We start from the raw sequence: 25,608 nt of genomic DNA on the forward strand, positions 1-25,608 counted from the left end.
TCTGCCCTCATTCACATCTATGCATTCATGCTGAAGTATGACAAAGCATAATTTGGTCACTCACTCCTAAGTAGGTTCATCATCTTACAACTCCAGAACTTCTTTCTGTAGTCACTGCAATAGGATTTAAGTGTGAGGTTCTAAATCTTATAAGTTACCAACATGCATTTTGATTGCCAATACAATTAAATGTTTTTTCTTGTGCTTAGAAAGTGGCTTGGGCTAGGCATCAGTGGAGCAAGGACTGGAAACATGCCTGGGGTCTCCATAAAGGCTACTTGTAGCTCGGTTGTGGGTGGGCAGGAGTAGGCAAGGCTATACATGCTCACCCTCTTGCTTGCACTCTAGAGATGGTGTCTTGGTCCTACCCAAATCTATTCTGTTTGCTGGCACAGCTAATCTATGGTGAAAGTAGGCAGTAAATTCAAAGCCTGATTTAGCATGTGCTCACATTTTTAGCATATTCATAAATCTCCATAAAATCAATGAGAATTCTTGAATATGCCCACATACTTTGATGAACTGGGGCCCAACTGATAGCATAAGTTAATGGCACAGCAACAGGGACAGTAATTTGGAGTCACAATTATTTCCCCAGGTGGTGCAGATATGCGCCACCCCACTACAAGGTCCCTGCGTGATGAGATATAACCCTTTATGTTTAAGCATGTCAAAAGGTTGCAAAATAAATGTAGTCATTTAAAGTGGTATGTCTTGCTGTTTAAGAATGAGATGAGAGTTATTTGCTCAAACTGGCTCAGCCAAGTTTGTAATGTCTCTGCTATACCACTTTTAACAAAGCCACCATTTCTTCCTTTGAAAGATTGCTTAGAGTTTATCAGACTGTAGTTCTGAGCTTGGACATTATTTCTTTTAGCTGAAACAAGCACAAACTATTTGGCTGGCACACTTTGCATGGGTATTCTGTCCTTTCAAGCTGAATCTGGGGCAGCCATTCATGTGAGAAAGCTGATACCACACAGAATTTGGCAATAATTAGTGGGTCTCAGAAAGTGGAAGAATTCTTTCAACAATTTACTTGCTCTTTGTTTTTGACTAAAAAAAGCTGTAGGCTTTGAGATTTCCAAGTGATGGTTAAATGTATTAAAGAGTCATTATTTGCTCTGTGCCTTTTCTTTTAAAATACTTAACTTCTCGAGGAGGCGAATGCTCAAAAATGTGACAACAAATCCTTATAATGAATAGATAACATGGTGCTGAGGGGTATCTAGTGGTGGACTTATCTTGTGGGCCAAACAAGTGAAACACAGGCTAGTACCCAATTATATATTTAACAATCCAGGATGCAATAAATACACCAGAATGTACTGGTGTTCTGAGTCATTTCTATTTTGAGAGGTTTTTCTTGGTTTGAGTAAAAGAAAACCAGTAACTTCATAGCACTGAAGATAAGAATAAAATGTATATTGATATTGTTGGACTGACTGGATAACAAAATTCATATGGCTAATATAGCTTTTAAATTATTGCCTTCCTTTCCAGTCAATACTTATTGATTTAAAAATATGCTGACGTACTCCAGGTGTTATCACAAACTGTAATTTCAAAAAGAGATGCCCTAGCATAGGTACAAAATAATTGAGGAAAGCAGCAGAATAATTGAGGCAAAAAGATATGGCTCCAGACTCTAATCTTAGGTGCAACTACATGGATACCAGGAAAGTTGCTAGGTATTTCCATTTAGGATATTTTATTTGGTACAACTGAGGCTAGAATCTGGTTCCTTTTATTTGCAATATTTTGTATGTCTGTGTGTGGAGGGGGGAGGAGAGGACTGGCTTGCTTGTAAGCAACTCTGCAGGAATCAAAGAACTGAAATGAAAAAACCCACCTAGAATTTATAAAGATAACAATAACTTGCTTCAGATATGTCCAGGGAGACCAAGAAGTATTCCTAAAAACGTTTGGAGTTAGAATACACTATTAGGTGAATGCAAAATAATTGAAGGGTTTCCAGTCCTTGAGATTTTACCCCAATTCTCATGATCTTTGGCAGCTTCCTTAAGCCCTAGCTTGCTTATGGAATTCTGTGATTATTTTGTTCCTTAAGAACAGTTTCCAGTGTTATGGTTAAGGAGAAACAGCTTTAAAAACATAAGCCCAATGTACCATACAGGCTCAGATCCAAAAGGCAAATGGCAAATAAGAAAGCTATGACTTTCACACCAGTTAGAAGTTTGATTAATGATTTTTGAGCATGTGGGGCACTATAACTGCTAAATAAATGCTGTGTGTGACCAAGCTGAACTAGAAAAAAATCTAAACGGTTATATTTTTACTAGCCAACTGCCCGTCGGGAATGACCGGGGGGGGAGCGGGGGTGGCGGCGGAAGGGGGCTGGGATGGAGTGTTGCCACCTAATGCCCCATGCTGCCGCTGTTCTGCATTTTGCAGGGAGTGGAAAGGGGAGCTGAGGCCAGCACTACTGGTCTTGGCTCCCCCACCCTCTGTCCGGGTCTCAGTGTGGCTTCAGAATCATGGCGATGCTCCCCCACACTTGGAGCACTCCGATTGGTTGTTTCCACCAGCCAATCAGAGTGCAAATAAAGCATTACAGACAGACAGACTTAGGCTTTTATAATATTAAAATTTCCCTTACTGCAATGCTACCAGGTATTCAGACTCTATAAATCTGAGAATGAACAAATGCAAAAAAACCCAACAAATGTCTAAACATAGCTGATTAACTAGTCTGAGCAAGAGAAATATCCCATACTAAACATCTACAATGCTTTACTAAAAATAATCTGACTTTGACTTTTATACTGCCACAGCACTGTACATGCATTGACTAATTCTCATGACACCCCTGGATACAAATAAACCAGGATTACTGCCACTGCTTAAGGATGGTGGAAATTTACTGACATATATCTTTTTCTCTGACATGTCAGTAGTCAAGTGAGATTTAGAAGTTGTGAACACTTCTGCTTCCCAACTTCACAGACATTTCATCACACTGTCCCTCTAAGAGGCGATACAAAATAATCTAGATTTGTGGGTTCATGAGACAACGAATGCAACTTTAATACTTTCCATTCCCTCCCCACCTGGATTGCCTTTTTCAGACCACACTGCAATAAAAAACCCCCACAAACTTGTCTTACAGACCAATGAACAATAAGGTTCGAAACTTGACGGGGTTAGTTGATCATTAGGTGCAAATCTATTTTTGCTATAACTATGCAATGAACGGGCTTAATAGGAAAAAAAAAGATTTCTGCACAAAACGCAAAGCTTCACTACAGCACAGTCCTCCTCAACCTATTACATACTTGCAGCTCAAGTTAAAACTATGTCTTCATTTATTGTCCTTTTTCTTACCCACGGCCTTAAGCCACAAAGGGAATATTTTGCCAAAGCAGTTTGCTTGGATGTATAAGCTTTCTTCTGGCATTCACAAATATGACTAGAGCAGTAATTCAGATAGTTATTTAGAAACCAACTCAGCACTCACCATCTTTAAAAGCAAACTGCAAAGCTAGAATCATTTCTAATATACTCTGCAAGGGCAAACTCCAGCAACTTATCTGTTCTCTCTAAATCCACTGAGACTCCAGCACACAAAATAAAAACTTTAAAAAAACCTCAGATGAAACAAACCCCTACCTTTAAGGCTTTTTCCACCCTCTCAGTTTTTGTCCACTGTGAAAGGCTGCATCTGTAGCAGGCACATACACACTGACATACACAACAGGGCTTTCTTCAGCTCACTGGTATTTCAAGTCTTTCATGTGATATATTTGACTGTGCTTGTTTAATTAATTCCTCCTGCTACTCAAAGGAAGTCATGCCTAGCAAAGGCTGGCTCAACAATAATCACTGCAGATATTCCTGAACAAGCTAATCTCACTTTATAAGCATCAAGAATGTAAATATGTTTTGAAGCCAATGCATTCTTAGATTTTAAAATATAAACTGTGCAAAACATATTTTAGCCATGGAGTTATAAACGTAAAGTTTTTGCTAGAGCACAAGGCTCTGCCCTTCTTTTGTGCTTCTGGAGCTTTAATGATGGCTATTTATCATGGGGCCATGCATATCTTCTTTGAGCAGTTACCACGACTACATGGTAAACAGGATTTGAATTTAAGTTGCCATCTAGCGATAGGGTGGGATTTTTTTTGTTGTGACTGTTATTGCTGAGGACAGAGAACAACTTTGTAAGAATGTATACTTTTGGATGCATGCGTTTGCAAGAAAATGTTTGCAAATCCAGATCTGGTATCTGCAAGGGAAGAGAAGTCAAACCCTGGGCCAGGATTGTGCACAGAGCAAACATCCCACACATGATCAGCTCTTGGGATTGCACATCAACTTCATACAGCCACATAAACAGCAGTGAGAACACATCCAAGAACAAAGACGGATTAACCAAGTATCATGTTGTTTATTCCATCTATCCAGGTTTATTCGCCTTAAGAAATTAGGCGACTGTGGCATCAATGCCTAAGATGGGTCGCAAAGATGGGTCCTAGTTAGGCTCGGGAGCGGCGAGACACGCGCGAGTGAAAGCCCGCTGCGCTCCCGCTCCCCCGAAGCCCCCAGAATCCCTCCAGCAGCCGCGGAGCCCCCCGCCAACACCCAGCACTGCCGGAGGTAAGCGGGGCCCGAGGAAAGAGGGGGCTAACCCCTTAGTGTGGGGGAGGAGGTGGCTGAGTGGAGCCGGGCCGGGTCAAGCCCCGCCCAGGCCCCTACTTCACCCAGCCCCCCAGGAAGCCACGCGACCGGAGCCGCACGAACAGGCTGCGCAAACAGGCGCGCTTCTCTGCCAGCACGTGAGTTAGCGCAGAGTTCGCACGGGAGGGCCCAAGACCCTGCCTGCGCACCCCCCAGGGTAGAAAGTCCCAGCCATAGCCAGCCTACCAGAGGTATGACACGGATGGGCACGCGCCGCACCCTGAGGGTCCCCTCGGGCTCCACGGCCCCCGCCTCTGGTACCTCGGAGACTACCACCCAGACGGAGCCCCTGGCTCTTGGCTGCGGGGGCTGCCTGTCCCTTTTTCAGGCTCTGGGGCCTGGGAGCATGGTTACCTCCCCTTGTGGGGTCTGCCCCCTTTTGGGGTCTCTGGCGCGCCAGCTGGAAGAGCTCCAGGCCACAGTCCAGAGAATGCGTGCCGGAGATAGACTCCTACTGCCAGGCCCTTCTCCCCCGGGAGGCGGAGGGTAGACCACAGTCTCCCTCCAGGCCAAAGGAGGACTCTGGGACCTCCCGCTCTGTCCAGCCAGGGGCATGGACCAAGGTGGTCAAGGGCCCTAAGGCCCGCCGCACCAAGGCCCCTGCCCTGCCAGAGCTGAGCAACAGATACACAACTCTTGCTGCTCCAGCAGAGCCTGCTGAGTTGCCGGCTCCCACAGGCAACATGGGCCCAACTGCAGCTACCGCCCCTGCTCTCCCCAAGACAAAACGTAAGGTGTTTGTTGCGGGAGACTCCCTCCTGAGGGGGACTGAGAGGGCAATCTGCCACCCCGACCCCTTAGCCCGGGAAGTCTGCTGCTTCCTGGGGGCCTGCATCCGGGAGATTGCAGAGAGGATCCCAAAGCTCCTCCAACCCACAGACCACTATCCCATGCTCCTTATTCATGTGGGCACCAATGACATGGCTCAGAGCGCTCCCAGCCAGGTCATGAGGCGCTACAGGGATTTGGGGGGTGGGGCTAAAGGGTCTGGGGGCACAAGTGGTGTTCTCGTCGATCCTCCCAGTCTCAGGCTATGGGCTGAGGAGGGTGAGGAGGAGCCACGTAGTCAACCAAAGACTGCTGCGCTGGTGTCGTCGGGAAGGCTTTGGCTTCCATGACCACAGGCCGCTCTTTGGTGAGAGAGGCAGCGAGCTGCTGGGAAGAGATGGCCTCCAACTGTCTCCCCTAGGGAGGAGGCTCTTCTCTGCCAGACTGGCTGACCTGCTCCACCGGGCTTTAAACTAAGCCCACTGGGGGACGGGGGAACTACCGCCACTGCTGGCCCGCTGAGCAATCCTTGCAAAGCCAGCAGGTCAAGGCACTTAAGGGAACCCACCCCTGCCCCAGCCCTAGTAAAATTTGTGGGCAAGGAAGGAGCGCCCCAGGGGACACTTGCTTGCCTGTACACAAATGCCAGGAGATTGGGGAATAGGCAGGAGCTCATCCTCCTGCTCAATGCAAATAATTATGTCGTCATAGGGATAACGGAGACCTGGTGGGACTCCACCCATGACTGGACCACGGGTATAAATGGCTATACCCTGTACAGGAGGGATCGTGTAGAGAAAAGGGGCGGGGGTGTAGCTCTTTATGTTAAGGAAAGCTACATGTCCCTGCAAGCCGATATTGGCGACCAGGGTGGAAGACTGGAGACCCTCTGGGTTAAAATCCATGGGGAACACGGTACAGGGGACACAATGGTGGGAATCTACTACAGACCTCCCACACAAAGTCCTGATCTTGACCAGGAGTTTACCCGGGAACTGGCTGAGGCTGCATGCTCCAGGACCATGGTTGTCATGGGTGACTTCAATTACCCGGACATCTTGTGGGAGGATCACTCAGCAAAATCCGAGCGGTCGCAAAGCTTCCTCTCATGCGTGGATGACCTCTACCTGACTCAAGAAGTCTATGGGCCAACGAGAGGCAAAGCGCTGCTCGACCTGGTACTGGCTACTGGGGATGACCTAGTGATCGATGGGAAGCTGGGTGACAGCGACCACGAGCTGATCACCTTCACCATCCGCCGAAAAGCAGTCAGCAACACAGAAGTCCTTGACTTCAGGGAAGCCGACTTTGACAAGGTCAGGAGGCTTGTCTGTGAGGCCCTAAGGGACCATGACCCCAGGGAGAGGGGAGTTCAAGAAGAGTGGTTGCTCCTCAAGGGAGCGATCCTCAATGCACAAGCTAAGTCTATTCCATCTTGGAGGAAAGGCAGCAAGAGGGCACAGCAGCCCCCCTGGCTCTCCAGAGACCTAGCAGAAAGGCCTACAAAGGATGGAGGATGGGATTCACCTCCAAGGAGGATTATTCTGCACTGGTCCGGTCCTGCAGGGAGCATACTAGGAAAGCCAAGGCTGCAACTAAACTCCAATTAGCTTCGAGCATCAAGGACAATAAAAAGTCCTTTTTCAGATATGTGGGGAGCTGGAGGAAAAGCTGGGGCAACATTGGACCCCTGCTGAACCAGATGGGGCAACTGACAACTGACGCCCAGGAAAAAGCCAACCTTTTAAATGGGTACTTTGCGTTGGTCTTTCACCAGTCCCATGGGACGCCCACGCACGCTACGGGACAGGGAAGTCCAGGTGAGGGTGATCCCCTGCCCTCCATTAATGCTGACCTCATGAAGGAACATCTTGAGAAGCTGGATACCTTCAAGTCAGCCAGCCCTGACAATCTACACCCCAGAGTACTCAAGGAGCTGGCGAGCATCATAGCCCAGCCTCTAGCACGGATCTTTGAAAACTCCTGGCGTTCTGGTGTAGTGCCCGATGACTGGAAGAAGGCCAATGTGGTGCCTATCTTCAAGAAAGGGAGGAAAGTGGATCCGGCTAACTATAAGCCCATCAGCCTGACTTCTATCCCAGGGAAGATCTTAGAAAAGTTTATTAAGGAGGCCATCCTTAATGGACTGGCCGATGCCAACATCTTAAGGGATAGCCAGCACGGGTTTGTTGCGGGTAGGTCTTGCTTGACCAATCTCATTTCCTTCTACGACCAGGTGACCTATCACCTGAACAAGCGAGAAGAGATTGTCATATATCCTGACTTCAAAAAAAGCCTTCAATCTGGTATCCCATGATCACCTCTTGGTGAAACTGGCCAATTGACGCCTTGGGTCCACCACGATTCACTGGATGGAAAATTGGCTCCGGGGTCGGACCCAGAGGGTAGTAATTGATGGAAGTCACTCATCGTGGTGTCCTGTGACCAGTGGGGTCCCCCAGGGCTCTGTCCTTGGACCCATACTGTTCAACATCTTCATTAACGATGTGGACACTGGAGTCAGAAGCGGACTGGCCAAGTTCGCCGATGACACCAAACTTTGGGGCAAAGCATCCACGCCAGAAGACAGGCGGGTGATCCAGGCTGACCTGGACAGGCTCAGCAAGTGGGCGGATGAGAATCTGATGGTGTTCAACGCCGATAAATGCAAGGTTCTCCACCTTGGGAAGAAAAACCCGCAGCATCCTTATAGGCTCGGCAGTGCTATGTTGGTTAGCACTATGGAAGAAAGAGACTTGGGGGTCATCATTGACCACAAGATGAACATGAGCCTGCAATGCGATGCTGCGGCTAGTAAAGCGACCAAAATGCTGGCTTGCATCCATAGATGCTTCTCAAGCAAATCCCGGGAGGTCATTCTCCCCCTGTCCTCGGCCTTAGTGAGGCCGCAGCTGGAGTACTGCGTCCAGTTTTGGGCTCCACAATTCAAAAAGGATGTGGAGAAGCTTGAGAGAGTCCAGAGAAGAGCCACGCGCATGATCAGGGGTCAGGGAAGCAGACCCTACGATGACAGGCTGAGAGCCCTGGGGCTCTTTAGCCTGGAAAAGCGCAGGCTCAGGGGTGATCTGATGGCCACCTACAAGTTTATCAGGGGTGATCACCAGTATCTAGGGGAACGTTTGTTCACCAGAGCGCCCCAAGGGATGACGAGGACGAATGGTCACAAACTACTACAAGATCGTTTCAGGCTGGACATAAGGAAGAATTTCTTTACTGTCCGAGCCCCCAAGGTCTGGAACAGCCTGCCGCCGGAGGTTGTTCAAGCGCCTTCATTGAACACCTTCAAGATGAAACTGGATGCTTATCTTGCTGGGATCCTATGACCCCAGCTGACGTCCTGCCCTTTGGGCGGGGGGCTGGACTCGATGATCTTCCGAGGTCCCTTCCAGCCCTAATGTCTATGAAATCTATGAAATTAATGATGTGGACACTGGAGTCAGAAGCAGACTGGCCAAGTTCGCCGATGACACCAAACTTTGGGGCAAAGCATCCACACCAGAAGACAGGCGGGTGATCCAGGCTGACCTGGACAGGCTCAGCAAGTGGGTGGACGAGAATCTGATGGTGTTCAAGACCGATAAATGCAAGGTTCTCCACCTTGGGAAGAAAAACCCGCAGCATCCTTGTAGGCTCAGCAGTGCTACGCTGGCTAGCGCTATGGAAGAAAGACTTGGGGGTCATCATTGACCACAAGATAAACATGAGCCTGCAATGCGATGCTGCAGCTAGTAAAGTGACCAAAACGCTGGCTTGCATCCATAGATGCTTCTCAAGCAAATCCCGGGACGTCATTCTCCCCTTGTACTCGGCCTTGGTGAGGCCGCAGCTGGAGTACTGCGTCCAGTTTTGGGCTCCACAATTCAAAAAGGATGTGGAGAAGCTTGAGAGAGTCCAGAGAAGAGCCACGTGCATGATCAGAGGTCAGGGAAGCAGACCCTACAATGACAGGCTGAGAGCCCTGGGGCTCTTTAGCCTGGATAAGCGCAGGCTCAGGGGGGATCTGATGGCCACCTATAAGTTTATCAGGGGTGACCACCAGTATCTGGGGGAACGTTTGTTCACCAGAACGCCCCAAGGGATGACGACTAGGTCGAACGGTCATAAACTACTAGAAGACCGTTTCGGGCTGGACATAAGGAAGAATTTCTTTACTGTCCGAGCCCCCAAGGTCTGGAACAGCCTGCCACCAGAGGTGGTTCAAGCGCCTACATTGAACACCTTCAAGAGCAAACTGGATACTCATCTTGCTGGGATCCTATGACCCCAGCTGACTTCCTGCCCTTTGGGCAGGGGGCTGGACTCGATGATCTTCCGAGGTCCCTTCCAGCCCTAATGTCTATGAAATTGGCTGGAGGACTGCAGCCAGAGACTGGTGGTGGATGGGTCTTTTTTGACCTGGAGGGAAGTGGGCAGTGGGGTTCCCCAGGGCTTGGTCCTTGGGCCCGCACTGTTCAACATCTTCATCGGCAACTTGGACAAGGGGGTGAAAAGCATGTTGTTCAAATTCGCGGATGATACTAAAATGTGGGGAGAAGTAGGCACGCTGGAGGAGAGGGACAGGCCGCAACTAGATCTAGACAGGTTACAGGGGTGGGCAGATGAGAACAGGATGGAATTCAATACTGACAAGTGCAAGGTACTGCACCTAGGGAGGAAGAACCAGCAGCATACCTACAGGCTGGAGAACTCCCTTCTAGTCAGCGCAGAGGCAGAAAAGGATCTTGGTGTCATTATTGATTCCAAAATTAACATGGGCCGCCAATGTGGGGATGTGGTCAGGAAGGCTAACTGCATCTTGTCATGCATCCACAGATGCATCACAAGCAGGTCCAAGGAGGTGATCCTCCCCCTCTATGCGACACTGGTCAGGCCGCAGTTGCAGTACTGCGTCCAGTTCTGGGCACCGCACTTCAGAACAGATGTGGACAGCATTGAGAGGGTCCAGAGGAGGGCCACTTGCATGATCAAGGGGCAACAAGGCAGGCCCTACAAGCGGAGGCTATGGGACATAAACCTGTTCAGTCTCCACAAGAGAAGACTGAGAGGGGATCTGGTGGCTGTCTACAAATTGGCCAAAGGGGACCAGCAGGCTATGGGAGATTCCCTGTTCCCCCAAGCACTACCAGGAGTAACAAGGAATAACAGCCATAAGCTGAGCGAGAGTAGATTCTGGCTAGATATCAGAAGGCACTACTTCAGTCAGGGCCGCTAGGATCTGGAACCAACTTCCAAGTGAAGTGGCACTCGCTCCTACCCTGGGGGTCTTCAAAAGGAGGCTAGATAGACACCTAGCCAGGGTCGTTTGACCCCAACATTCTTTCCTGCCCATGGCAGGGGGTCAGACTTGATGATCTGCTCAGGTCCCTTCCGACCCTACCAACTGTGAAACTATTCCAGTGCCTGATGGGAATTTTCTAACAGAACAGGGACTTTAAAAAAAGACAAGACAAAGCTCTCAGCTACCAATAAAATAGCTCAGCCTAACAACCAAAGTTCCCTTGCATCATACATACTGGTTCAATGAGACTTTATCTATGCAATAAATATCTGCCCTTGGCAGCTGGCCACATAACCTGTAGTTTATCCTTCCTCAAAACTTCTGCCAAGGGTTATATGTAACTTGGACATTTGCTTGCTCAGGCCCCTCTTTCTATTCCCCTCTTGAACTGTAACGTTTTTCAACAGAAGTTTCAGAACAGAATCTCTCCTTATTTGAAAGAGACTCCTATCAGTTTGGGACTGTCATTCTCAATGCAAACTAATTTGGGAACTTGGCAAATTGTGCGTATACATGTTGCAGAATAGATCAGCTCTAGTGCCTGTGCTCCCAGAAATGGGGTTTAGCCTATATAGTACTCCCTTGCCCCTTTCCCAATCACCTCCTGATCCTGAGCATTAAAATTTCATTGCTGACCTCTGTAAAATGCATTTGAATCAATCCTAAACATAAGTAAGCCACCCCTCTTCAGAAATCCAACCTTGATGGTTTGTAAGAAAGAGAAGTAAGGTTGTTGGCCAACACTCCTTCAAGTACCTTCTGGATGGAAGAGGGATGGGAACTACTTCACCTCAAGGCAGTTATGTTTAAGAAAGATAGCAATGAATTTTTTATATCCCTCTTGTAGCACAGCAGCTGTAAGCTGCACTGCAAACTGGGGGGCAGAGGGAAAGGGGGCATTATTTTTGGCTATTACAAAGGGACTGAGCACCCCAAGCGCAACACAGATCCCACTGTTATTGTGTCTACCTGCCATGGTTGAGGGCCATCGGGCCACATAAGCTGCATCCATCAGACTACAACAGAGGCATCAAAGCTGTTCTGCTGTCAGTCCTCTCCCACTTCCCTGATCTCCCTAGGGTAGTTCCTAGCTCAGATCCTCGAGCAGCATACAAGGGCAAGGCACATGTAGACGCACCTCACAGTTTATGATTTTGAAATTGAACAATCCTGCAAAATGCAAAACCTCCAGATCCAGGTAACTGAGTCAAGCAGCACATCAGCTGGGCAGGCTGCCATACCTTATGATTGCTTTTCTGATGAAGAACAATAAGGCCTTATGAACAAGTGGATCACTTAAAAGAATAAACATCTTGTACTTGGCTCAGTTCACTTGTTGCAGAGGATGTAAGGCTGGGTGAACAGGCTGCATTTTCAGGAAATTGCTGACTTATCCTTCAAGACAGTGAGTTCACCTGGCTGTTGTTATATGTTACCCAGACTGATGTATGCTGGATTGCTTCCACTGTGAGGGTAGAGCTGTACAAGCATTTGGTATCCATTAACAGCAACATCATCCTAAAACTATCTGGGTCTGTTGAAATACTTTCTACATTTCCAGAGTGAAGGGAAGATCCATCCAGATAATACACTCTCACGAAGAGAAGAGCAGGCTTTGGAACAGCTACACAGCCTCCTCATGAAACAGGGCAAAATTGTTTGATTCCACTTTTCAGAACACAAGCCCACTCAGTAGCCAAACCTGTTCTGCTTTCAAACCCAGAAATCACTCTTGTACTAAGTCAGAAAGAGAGCAACAAGGTGTTGCAGTTCCCTGACTAAATGTACCACTTCTGATCCCTTGTGGGCTTCAAGTGTGCCTGCTCTCCTCAGGCCTTCACCATTAATTCAGGGTGGAAAATCACGTCTTTCCTCCTCTCTGACCAGTCCATGGTGCTAACTGTGATTACCTAGCTGGGCCTGACTTAGGTTCAGGACTTGCTGTCCTCTTGGAGCAATGCCACTGGAATCCAGTAATCAACAAGCTTTCTAAGGCAATTATTGAGAACAAAAGCACCATAGGGAAAACAATCTTACGATGACAAAAACAGGTTTGATATATGCATCTTACCAGGTATCTATGTGGACACTGGAAAGTCTAAACATCCTCTAGACACCCAACACTCCCACACCTCCCAAACAGATTCCTAAGGACTGAGTGGTATAATCTGTTCCCTTAATTCATAAATGATAATTCCTGCCCCCCCCCCATTTTTTTAAGGAGAACATCCTGAAAGGACGATACCACCACTACCACCCCTTTTCAGAGATCAAGATGATTTTTATATTTTACTTTTTTTTTTTTTTAAACACCTGTTAACACTCGGTACTGACACAACAAAGCTTTGCAATTTTGAAACAACTGGAATACAATATCTTAGTGCCCACAGCTTTCCCCATTACATTTGATGTGTGTGCTGGTGTGGAGTGATTTTTCTTGTGAACCCCAGTATATCTATCAGCTTACTGCTACATCAGGGGAATACATCATGGGCTCAGTGAACAACTGTTCACCAGGGCACTCTTTGGGGGGAAAACCAGGAGTAATGGCCACAAACTCCTGGAAGACTGTTTAAGGTTTAACACTGGGAAAAACTTCTTCAGGGTGTCCAGACTGTGGAATAAACTCTTTCCTGGAAATCTTCAAGAGGAGACTGGACAGTCACCTTGGTAGGGTCACCTGATCCCAGTTGTCTTTCCTGCCTAGTACAGGGGGGCTGGACTTGATGATCTTGCGAAGTCCCTTCCAGCCCTTTACAATCTATGAATCTATGAATTGAATCTTCCTGCCTGAGTCTCTACTAGTTCACTATTTAGCTGCCAGGTGAACAAAGCCAGAGGAATGTTTTGCTCACTATAATGTGAGAGTGACTTGGTCTCGCTTTCCCACATCACATGCTGTATTCCTGAAATTACTGCATAACCTTTTCAGGTCTACCACTGGAGAAAGATTATTTTGATCCACAGAAAGACCAACAGTTTTTCATGGTTGCCTCTTTGGGCTGTGCTAATTTAGCTGTATTTCAATCTGGGCACTTAAGTTTAAATATTCCTGCATAGCCTCAGGTACCGCTGATATAATTTTATGATTACCAGGCTCTCTCAATCAGTATGAAAAATATTTAAAAGTTATAAGCTTAAAGCAAGTCAGATAGCTTGGTGGCAGCATTAAGGGTCAGATGGAGACCCAGCTAAAAAATTAACATTCCAGAGTCATCAGATCACTGAACCCAAGAGGATGATCTGATTCCTTTGTCTAAGGATACTGAATATTAATCATGTTTTTAATGTTTCAGAGATATTTTATGAAGATAGGTTTTAAAGCAGTTGCTGTGTACAACAGCTTTGTCTACTACCTCACACTACAGGACATGCTGTTGGCAAGTCCACTAAGGCTATTTAGTGGTCCTTTGCTTCAAAGGAGACTGGAAGTGCCTAGGGCCAAACCTTGATCTCCTTCTCTGGCTCTGTCCCTGGGAATTTGGTTGGTAATCAAATTACTTTGCTGTTGATTTTCCCAGTGTGAGTACTGGCTGTGATTACAGGAGTTCTGAGCCTCATGGAATCTATTGCTGATTCTAGTCTGCTAGCTTACATTTTGAGCTACAAGTTGTTCTTAATTACGTGGTCTCAGTTGGTCTCTCTCTCTCCTTTTCCCATCCTTTTAAATTTTACAAGACAAATTGCCTCATGTCTTCATTATAAGTCTCCCCAAATGCTTCACAGAATTGAGTTCTATGGTTACAGTGGGGCACACAGAGGTGTCAGCTGTGATACGGTGAATTAAGATAAAAGTCAATGGATGATTTTAAAAGGAAGTGTAAAACTGTTACCCACCTGAAGCCAGTGGTAAAGCTCTTATTGACTTTAACAGAGCTCAGAGAGGGGCAATTTTGAACTAGATCTTGATGGTACTGAGGGGCCAAAGGGACTGTATAAGAGCAAGGATGCTGGGGCCTTGGTTCTGTGTATGAGCACAAAGGAAGGTGGCAGCATTCTGCACATGCTAAGATAAAGAGAGCAGAGTTTTGTGGAGGCTAGACTGCTCTAAACATCGAGATCAGAAGAGATACGAGCATGAATGAAGATTCCAGCAGACGTGGTGCTCAGAACAATCCCATGCATGCACATTGATGAGGAGGGGCGATGCTTAACAGCCTTGCACATCCAGGAGATGTGGAAGGAACAGGGTCAGGGATTAAGTTAATGTAAAAGACAAAAGTACAGGCAGTCCTCGACTTACAATATTTCGAGTTACAATGTTTTGCACTTACAACACTTATAAATTGACACCCTGTTTCAACTTTCTGACGTCAGTTCCGACTTTACAACACTTGATCTGACACCAAGCCACACCAGCAAACAAGTTTGCTGCGTCACCCATCTCCCTGGAGAACATCTGTCCAAACTTCCTTGGACACTTTCTTTAAGAAAGCAAACAAGACTCCAGAAAAACCTGCAGCCAAGACTCCTGAGAAGACTCCAGCCAAGAACCCTTCAAAAAGTCCAACCAAGAGCCCTTCAAAATGTCCAGCAAAGTCTCCTCAAAGAAGTCCTTCCAAATCAATATGATTGCTATTTACAATATAAATATAGTAATGTAGCTATATTACTCATCTATAATTGATTGAGTACAAAATTCTGGGTTATTTTTGGTGAAAATAGGGCATTGGGCCTTGGTTCGGGAACCAATCTCCCATTTATAACATTGTTTCCTATGGGAAAATCGGTTCCGAGTTACAACGTTTTGACTTAAGGCACAGGTTTCAGGAACCAATTGTGTCCTTTCAGAGGACTGCCTGTAAGTGAGATTCTGAAGGTGGGCCTGAGCTCGAGGATGCTATTCTGGCCCACCCAAATCACTTTGATCTGGCTGACACTCCATTTACAAAATCTATACTCTAAATATACATGGCTCACTCTGTGACTTGTTTCTGTTAGCCCTCAAAATACATATGACTAGTATTATCAACTGAAAAGTCTGCAGCTTTAGTTAGGGTATAGACAATATGGAAGTGATGAACACGGGAAAGAGAAGGAATGAAACTGCAGGACTCTATAGAAACCAGGTCCTGGTGTGGATAAGGACTCTATCAGACACAGCAAAAGAGCATTTTTATAGGGAAGAATAGATTAATGACAGGACAGAACCAGAGGCAGCTGCGTCATCAAGTTCAAGAAGACAGAACTATCCACAGCACCACATGCCACAGGGAGGTCACGGAGAACAAGGAAGAATGGGCCTTCATTAAACAGGACACACATTAGCCACGCACAGTTACCCCATTCCTGTGCTATGGCTTGAACAGAGCACAAACATACATTGATTGCCCACGGGTTTCCCAAGGTAGATTAACAAGATTCCATTCTTCTAGTGAAGGCTTGTTGGCTGAAATGACAAGAGGTCATATACTCGGTGTGCTTCCCTAAGAGAGTTGCTCAAATAACAGCAGATCCTGTTCTGCTATAGGAATGCCTTAGAATGTGTTTTTTTGCCAGCTGCTGTAACATTTCAAAAATTCATATTTTTAATCCAATAGAAATCCAGTAACGGCTGCAAATGATTCCAGCTCTTCCTCACTACAGTATCCAAGGCAGTAGGTGAAGGACTGCCCATCATAACTTTCTGCCTTTCAAAACTTAGAATTTTGTCTCCAATTTGTCTGATTCCTATTGGTAAAGAACTCAAATGTATGAGTGTTTCCCTACCCCTGTTTGCTTGCCTTCTGGAATTAAAAAGCCTTCTTTTCCTGATAGGCATCGCTTGCCTGTACTAAATAAAAAGGGCTCTACGTGGGCTAGCAAAACATCTTTTTTGCTGTTATATCCTCTCCAATTGTCTCTTCTTTCCTCAATACAATCTCTCAAAACTCAGCACAAAACCTCTGTCTCCTTTCCCATCATTTTTAATCTGACAACTCTGCCATGCTAAATGACATCATTTTTAAAAAATGAAATGCTAGCTGGCTGTTACTGCTCTGTTTGGTTACCTGCAATAAAAGCAGGGACAGGCACACTACCTATTTATAGCATGACAAGCACAGCTAAAGTCATTCAAGTTCTTGCTTTTTCCAGTTCTCATTCCTCTGTCTTAACAGTTATTCTGAAATGCTTGTGTACTCCTGTCTCCGTATCGGACCCTACAAGACTGAGTCATTTACATGTCACCAGATCCCAGGTAATACAATCACAAAGCTAATTTCTCTCTTAGTCAAGTTGGCTCTGAGTTATACAAATTGACACACCCTTCTCAGCCAATAAAAATCATATGTTAATTGTGTTGGTACAAACAAAGGGAAGTCATATGACAGGACAAGCTACAAAGGATTCAATTCACTTCTGAAGCAGTCAAACAATAGGTCAGAGGTAGTATTCAAGGGCTGTCTTTTTTTAAAAGCTGCTTTTTAAAATGAATAAAGTGTCAATTCCAAAGTAAACCTGAGGATTTCCATTAATAACTGTCAGGTTAAACTTGGTTGTAGGGTCCAGATTCAAGTCTTTAGAACAGTGTGTATCAGGAGCAACTCCCTGGGCTTCACTGGAATAGCACTGATGTAAACACAATGTAAATTACACTAAAATCAAGTTAAACGTTGTTAAACTTCACTGTCATTTACCCTACAAAGTCTAAAGGAGGTGTGAGGAAAAGCGACAACAGCATATGTACAGAACTCCACATACATTTCCTTCTCCTGTCTCTCTGAGGTCTGCAACCTCAAGAACCATAAATAAAAAGCCCTGATTAGTGATGCATTAATCTACTTCCTTTAGTAAATCAGCACTTCAAATATAACCTGAAGATTTTTAGTCTCATTTTCCAATACTTCAAAAAGAATTCATAAGCTACAGTAAGACTCAGTGAAGTTGGTGGAACCCAGAGTAAAATGGATTAAACTTAAACAAAGACTCCCAACATTAATTTTTGAAAGGAAATTGCAATAGTCAGAAGTGTTTGTTTTCTGCCCCTCCCATTTTACATGAAATCTTTTACCTACTTGGTTTCATAGTTGATAGGGTTGGAAGGGACCTGAGCAGATCATCAAGCCCGACCCCCTGCCATGGCAGGAAAAAGTACTGGGGTCAAACGACCCCAGCAAGGTGTTAGTTTAACCTCCTCTTAAAGACCCCCAGGGTAGGAGACAGCACCACTTCGCTTGGAAATTGGTGGTACATGGCTGACTCCTATCTCTTTTACCAAGCCATCAGTCTAGTTCCTCAGGACTTCTTGTTCGATGAAGTCACCTTATATTGATCCGTCTTAAATTACAATCAACGTAAATCAAGCAAAAAGTCAGGGACAACATACTCTGCGCAGGATTGTGCTGACAACTTTCTAACGTGTTGAAAGTAGTCATTTACTGTTCCCACACACAATCCCAAACCTAGCTGTAATTTATTGCTGTAACATCAGTTCCAACTCCCTTCCAAGCCAGAGGCTTTACAGTTGCTGATTTTTGTGAGCAGTTTTATTTATAGTAAATATGAAAAGATTAGGATTGCACTATATTTTCCCTGAATTTGGAAAGCCTGAGGGGAGAGTACTGGAAGTGGAAAGGGCTATGTAGGAAGCAATGGCTGCTGGTTAGGGTGGTATCATGAAATTAAGGATTCTGAGCAGGAAGGGTTAGTTGCCATTCTGGCAAATACAAGGATGATGTATGTGTGATACAAGTGACAACACAATGCAATGAGCGACCAATCCTTGCATCATTCCTGAGTTAGCCCTGCCCTGCACTTTTGCTGTGCGTGTCTCTCAGCTGCAAGAGAATATAAGCAAGTGAGCCATTCTGACCCTAAAACACTCCTCTCCACCCTTGCACAAGAAGGTCCCACTGCCTATCTCCTTAATGATGTTCAAAACCCCTAAATACCAATGCCAAGATACCACATAGCCTGCCTCACAGAACATCACCCAAAACACCAGAATTTAGGGCAACATTTTCTACCCAAAGAGAACATAAAAAGCAGAGAGCAGCTACAGACATTTACAAGGTTTGCAGGCTGCACTATAGCCTGGATTGAAAATGAAACCGACTGCTTGATGCTTTCTTGCTCTCATGAATCAAACATCCTGGCAGATTCCTCACAAAAAGTCATAAAATAAAACTTTACGTGCTTCGTGAAGAATGCATATTTCAACCTACAAGCTATAAACCAAGGGAGGACAACCTGCAGTATGCGTTCCACAAGTAGTATGGGCAGTCTGTGTGTGGCACATGGTAGACTGACTGGGGAGAAACAGGAAACACAGTGACAAATTAGGCAGAAAGTATAAAGCAAAGCAGCAGATTGGGCAAGGAGTGGAAAACTGAACAGCAGGTCAGGCAGGGGAAGGGGATCAGAGTTGTCCTTGGTGAGGATGCCAGGCTGATGTGTGGCAGACCTGCCAAAAAGGTTAGCCCTTATAGCTATAAACAAGCTTGTAAATACTTTACATTTGTTAACATCTCTTCTTGTTGCACTTTCAGCAAAAAGAGACCATCTTCATTGATAGTCTAAAAAAAAGGGACCATTTGGCAATATCAGGACCAGATCAGCACTATCAGCCTGAATGTCAACTGGATCAATGGCTTTTTATTTGCTTTATGACCTCACAGTATCACAAGGCCTGCCTCGTACTTGCCTTCCACTGGCCCTAGGTGCATTCACAGGTCTATGCAGTGATTAACTGCTTTGAAACTGACTTACAACCAGTCTTACTTCAAATATTTCAGCGCCTTACAACATAAGCATGATCTGACTTGTTGTGTTAAATAGATGTATTATAAATGTTAAGTAGTAGAGAATAGGAAAAAAAACAAAATTACTGAATTGCAAAGTAGTAAAGCAAATAAACACTACTGTTAAATATTGTACTTGTATAAGTAGCCATCTTTATTAAGTAATTTCCCACCTTGAAAATCATCATAGACTCCCCAAATGAAAAATGTACTACTGTGCTCCATCTTTGGAAGGTTTTGGTCAGGATTTTAAGCAGCTTTTTCAACTGCGTTTCACATAATCAATAGCACACAGTGCCCATGAAACAGCATCATGAAAAACAAACCCAGACATAAGGGCAGCAGAACAAGGGAGATTTCCAGAGCGCCTGCCCACTTCTGGAATCATTTGCAAAGTCAGTACAAAATGTTACAATGCTGACCTGGATAGATGCAAGTAACCATGCAAAGTAGTGGCAATTTAGGCCTAAGGGGTTCTCAGAAGTCAGAAACAATTTTAAATCTTACCTTCTGCATGTTGGGCTTGATGCATCGAACAAAGAAAGGATTAGAAGAGTTTAATGTTGCCATCAAAGAATGCAGTGATTCCTAAAACAAAGGTAGAAAATAAAAGAGTACTTTACAAAAGGACTTTTTTTTTTACTCCATGCTTCAGAGCTCTTCCTTGCAGGCACTACCTTTAGCAACACCTAGCGGTACATATTGGAAATTACAACAGTACAGTATGCTTTCCCACAAGAGAAGTGTTCATGCTAACAAGTATGTACGAATAACCATGTAGTTGAGGCCAGCTTTTGAGCACAAAATCTCTTCCAGACCTCTGGGAAAGAGGCAAATAGAAACTAAGCAAAATACCAGTAAAACAACTTTTTCTTAACTGTAGTGAGTAAATGAAAGTGATCACTTAAAAAGGGAAGTGGGCAGGAAACTTGTAGAATAAAGGAGTTGTGCAGCCTTTACATACACGGTATAAAAAGTGTCATCACTTCTTTAGCGTAACAAAATTCACTTATCGTCATAAAGAAAATCTTTTCTGAAGTGACATCATTAAATTGAAAGACCATGGCTACAAATAAGTTTAAAAAGAATGAACAAAAACTGCCTTGAGAATGTTCTTTTAACAAAAGTATATCTTTTACTAAAGGGCAGCAGCTATGATGTCATCAAATCTGCCATGTAGCTGAAACCTTTTTCTCCATTTAATAACATTCCCATAATAGCCCTAGCAACAAAAGCAGCACATTTACAGTGCTCAGTGGAAACAAGACAAAACACAAACTATTTTCTCTTTAGCAGTAAAAGAATTCTGGCTGTACAAAACAGTATAAGGCAAAATATCATTATCAGAACCCCTCATCGACTAGGTTGTAAGGGACATCCTAACCCCTTTGTTCACATGCATTATTTACATGCAAAATCCTAACTCAGTCAATCTTCATTTTGTGTCTGCACGTTCCACTTGAATAATTGAGGTCCCACTTTAGCTCATACTGCCGTCTCACCAATTACAATATGAAGTGGTTAAAGCAGTACTGAAATGAGTTGCTTGTACAAATCTATTACCAGGATGGGGGAGGGAATTACTTGAAACTGGAACAATACTCTCAGTGTGGCTGGTGAGGCTTTGCTTGCTAAAGAACAAAGAGGGCAAAGAACTAAACAGCAAATATTACACAGGAAGGGCAAAATCTTGTGGCTGCAAAACTAAATATTTACCTCAGGAAAAAAAATAATAGCTTGACTTAGGCAGAACTGGTGTGAACACTGCATTTATGGACAAGTTGGCTAATTCTCTTGGTTTCTAACAATGGAGCCTGGTACTCACAGTAATCACTTTGTCAATGTAGCTGGGAAAGCAAGGGCACCTGAACAAAGGCAGGAAGATGATATATTCCATTTTCACAGACAGTTCTGGATGCAGGTGGTCAGGCCTCATGGCAGTGTTGGGCATCCTCAGATCCTCCACCCACTCCAGTCAATAGCATGTGAAAATGTTCATCCCCCACCTCATGGGGTTCATCCCCGTCAAGAGCATTCTGAATCCACACCGTTACCAACAAGACCAGTAAATCGATAGCTAAGCTGTTATAATAAACTAGCCAACTGCCTGTCAAGAATATCAGGGGCGGGGAAGGTTGCTGGGATGGAGTGCCACCACCTAACTCCCCATGCCGTTGCTGTTCTGCCTCTTGCAGGGGGCAGGGTTGGGGAGCTGAGGCCAGTGCTCCCTCACCCTCTGTCCAGTACTCAGCACAGCACTCCCCCACACTTGGAGGACTCTGACTGTTTCTGTTAGCCAATCAGAGTGCGAATAAAGCGTTACAGAAGGACAGACAGACAGAGACTTAGGCTTTTATAATATTAGAATGGGATGGGTGCCTTTCCTAGTTTAATTCCTTTACATTCTAGGATCTGAAACAAATCATGACCTGATGGAGAAAGAAGACAACTTTATTCTCCATTTCTTCACACCCTTACATAGACATTTACACTCATGTGAAGAGTGTACAACACTGCCATTTCTGTAAGGCAACATCTACCATTTGCTTTGCACAGGTACAACTGATTGCACTGGAGCAATATGTAGGCCTGTCGCTCTCCAAAAGGCCTGTCGCTCTTTTACTGAGGCCCAGCACAAGAGGAGTGGGGAGGATGTGCCATTGCATCTCAAGGCACTCCACCACTATGAGGAGGCACTGGGTACTAGTCAGAGGTCCCAGCCATTTCTTTAGTTTCATTTCTTTATGCAGCTTGGAGTGTGCTATAAGTGTTAACCATAAGGGGACAACACAGCATTCTTTTTTATAGGAGCATTTCTATATGCATTTCAATGCAGCGAACAACTGCCAGAGCAGGGTTTCATTTTTAGCATCCCTAGTGGATCTGACTCTCTCCTGGTCACACAATTCTCTCTCTCTCTCCCTTTTCAAACCCACTTTTATGCTAAATTTCAGCCCAAAGCATTTTCAATAGCTGCACTCTAAACACCTCATAGAAATGTATGTAATAAAATGCCTTTCCGACCCTTGTGCTTGGATGCAGAGTAACTTTTTAACAAGGGATTTGGTGCTTGCTTTTTTAAAGGGTACAGGCATAATTTCAGGGCCTTATGTCACTTTAACAGCTGCTTTTGGATTATGCATTTGCTTTATGAAGAATGAGACTGAAGGAACAGAGTAAACTGAATAAAGTGAACAAGAAATGGTACGAGAGATAAGAATCTAATGAAATACCGCATTTATTTGAATCTAATATGACCCTGATTTTAAGGCAACCCCCACTAATTAGATTCTCTACATGGAAAATTTACAAATTTGTTATACTCTTCTATGTATAGTATCTAAATATTGAGGGGCTGTATTTATTTTATCCTTCCCACTGCTGAAGGAGGTCAGGCAATCGGAAAGCAGGTAGTGTGGGGAGATCATACAGTTTGTCCCCTACTTGCACCTGCCCTTCCACCACATATAACCCCTGCGTGCCTGCCCCCCCACCCCCCGCCTGTGTTCCCCCTTTCCTCCAGCTTCTGTTCTTCCTCTTCCCTGCCAGCCCCTACTCTCCCTGCTCTGTTCACCAGTGACAGGTTCCATCCTCATTATAGCCCAGGGCACTGACCATGGCTTCAGTCCAGTCCCCATAGCAGCTGTGCAGGCTGCACAGGGCTGGGCTGGGGCAGTGCTCAGTGCCCTGGGCTGCAGCATTCATGAAGCCTGCCAGCACTGAGCAAAAAGTAAGGGAGGGAGGGATAGGGGCAGGCAGGGGAGAAGGGGCTGCGTGGGGGCAGGGTGGGGTGCAGAGACAGCAGGGGGAGAGGGAGGCAGTAGTTATAGCCTGAACCCCAGGTAGGAGCTGCAGCCCAAGCCACACCAGCTACCTGTCCCCCTCCCCCACCCCAGTACACAATTCTAAGATGAAGGGCTATTTTCCCCCCATGTTAAAATGGGGAAAATGCCTCATCTTAGAATCAAGTAAATACAGTAACGTGGGCCAAGACCGTGGGAAGGTCTTTAAAGTCAAAACACTAAATAAACTAACTAAGAGCAGCAGGAGTTCCTGGAAGGGGATGGCAGAAAGGTTTGCTTTTTCCCCAATATCAGCAAAGCTGATTGGATGATTAGTTACCACAGCTTCACATAACAGGGAGCAATATTTTGGTTTGGAAATTTTTCAGTGCCAAGTACAGCTTTAAATCCTTCTCCACTTCCCTATCTCCAGCCTAACCACTCCACATTTTTGTGGACTAGTGGTTGTACATTGTGTCTCACCCACTGACAGAGCACAGCAGACTTAACAAACCTTGAACTGTAGACTGACAGTGGGTTTCCGGTGCTTGCTTCCACATTTAAGCGTGTCTTGGTTGTTGCGACTTGACACGAGTTCAAACAGGTCATAGATGAAATCAAGTCTGAAATGGGACAGGAAGGATCTTTAAAACATTTTTTGGGAACAACCACTACTTCACCACAGTACAAGCGCTGCCCCTTAAAAAAAAAAAAAAATCTTGCTTATTTCCCCCATACCCTCAACTACGCAAACTGTGGGACCAAGAAAGAATCATACAAATACTGAACGCTTCATTCTCATACATTCTCAACCAAAACTCTAATTTTACCTTAATAATGGCTACACCTGCATGAAGACTATGAAATAACACTTCATGTTTATTTTGCTTAATGATGCAACATAAACGGGAATGAAATTTCGGAATCTAGTTCTGTACGGTGTATGTACACTACCAGCCTGCTATACTCTCACCACTTTTAGACATAACCATTGCCTGGAATGGACTCGATCCATCTGATCCTTCCACTGGTGTAAGTGGAAGGAGAATGAGGCCCTACAGCATTAAATCACAGTTACTTGTACATTTCAATTGACAGAAATGTCACTCAGGTCTCACAAGAAAACAGAACCACCCATGCAGACAATTATATATTTATTAAATGGTTTACCTTCATAATGTGCCCAAGAGGTTTTGTGAGCAGTATAAATCCTTTGTGAGAGAAAAGATGGTCCAGTAGTCAGGACTAAGGAAACCTGAGTTCAATTCCCTGTTCTATCACAGACTTCCTACACAACATTGAACAAACCTCTCAAGGCCTCAGGTCCCAGGCCTTGCCTTTAAATTTTGTGCACTCAAAACTACAGCTAAAACTGGGAGAAGCAGACCATGAGAGTTTAAGTAACTCAGAATCAGCTGCCATATGTGATGCATTAAAATGCACACACTCTCACATTCAGTCAAGTGTCTTGAGGATGCGATATATCACGGGTCAGATTCAAATGGCCTTCCGCATGTTAGTTTAGCACCTTGCTTCTACAAAACCCCCACTGAAATCTTCAGGAGTAAGATACTCTGCAATATGAGGGAGGGCATCTGAATCTGGCCAAGGCAAGAAGCAGGACTATATTAGGAACTATATTCAAGAGACAGTTATTTAATGCCATTTGCTTGTTGTTCACTTCTCACTAACAGTCTGATATGGTCTAGCTCTTACTGTCTGCAATGCTAGTTGAAATCAGGACACTTGGAAAGCCACACCTACAGACCTGCTTTCACGTAGCAAGTTCAGAAGATCGTCTCTGAAAGTATCTCTGTTCTTCTCTAAGAAACCCCTGACGTCATACTGGACCTATTTAAAAATAACACACATGGAATAGGCTCAAATAAAAATCCCGGTCATCATGCACCTCTCGCAAAGGCAGTACTGTAAAGAGAATGGAGGGAACAGAAAACTTAATTTAATTTAATTTGTGAATGGACTTAGGGTAAAATTAAACTGATGCTGAAACACTATTTGGAAGAATGTCAGCAAATGAAAAAAAGAAGAGATAATTACCTCCCCAGCATAATGCTTCACTCCAAAGTTGTGAACAGCAACTCTTGGTTTCACATAAAAAGGATTGTTCTAATTGGGGAGAAAAAAAGAGTAAGACTAGTTAGAAGAGGGAGAGGGGAATTGGAATAATATAATGCACAAATTTAACACCCTCCTCCCCCCTCACACACCACCAAATCTAGACTGGTAATAGGCCTGCCAGTCTAGAGTTGCTTCAAACACTGTAATTGTGGATTTAGGGTACATAGAAACACATTATACTAAAACAAAATTATCAGGT

The 25,608-nt window shown here is 44.9% G+C and overlaps 1 protein-coding gene across 5 annotated transcripts in view; it reads right to left on the reverse strand.

The window, feature by feature from the left end:
• Nucleotides 1-25,608, reverse strand: part of MYO10 (myosin X) — a 325,103-nt gene that overhangs the window by 107,602 nt on the left and 191,893 nt on the right. For all 5 annotated transcript variants that reach the window (XM_059728622.1, XM_059728626.1, XM_059728625.1 and 2 more), the window contains 4 exons: nucleotides 25,329-25,397; nucleotides 25,039-25,121; nucleotides 23,785-23,893; nucleotides 19,996-20,076 (listed from right to left, as the gene is read on the reverse strand). In XM_059728622.1, coding sequence (XP_059584605.1) covers nucleotides 19,996-20,076; nucleotides 23,785-23,893; nucleotides 25,039-25,121; nucleotides 25,329-25,397 — 342 coding nt within the window. The remainder of the gene's footprint in view (nucleotides 1-19,995; nucleotides 20,077-23,784; nucleotides 23,894-25,038; nucleotides 25,122-25,328; nucleotides 25,398-25,608) is intronic.

The sequence above is a fragment of the Alligator mississippiensis genome, chromosome 5 (assembly GCF_030867095.1).
Source record: "Alligator mississippiensis isolate rAllMis1 chromosome 5, rAllMis1, whole genome shotgun sequence".
In the NCBI taxonomy this organism is placed as follows: Eukaryota; Metazoa; Chordata; order Crocodylia; family Alligatoridae; genus Alligator; species Alligator mississippiensis.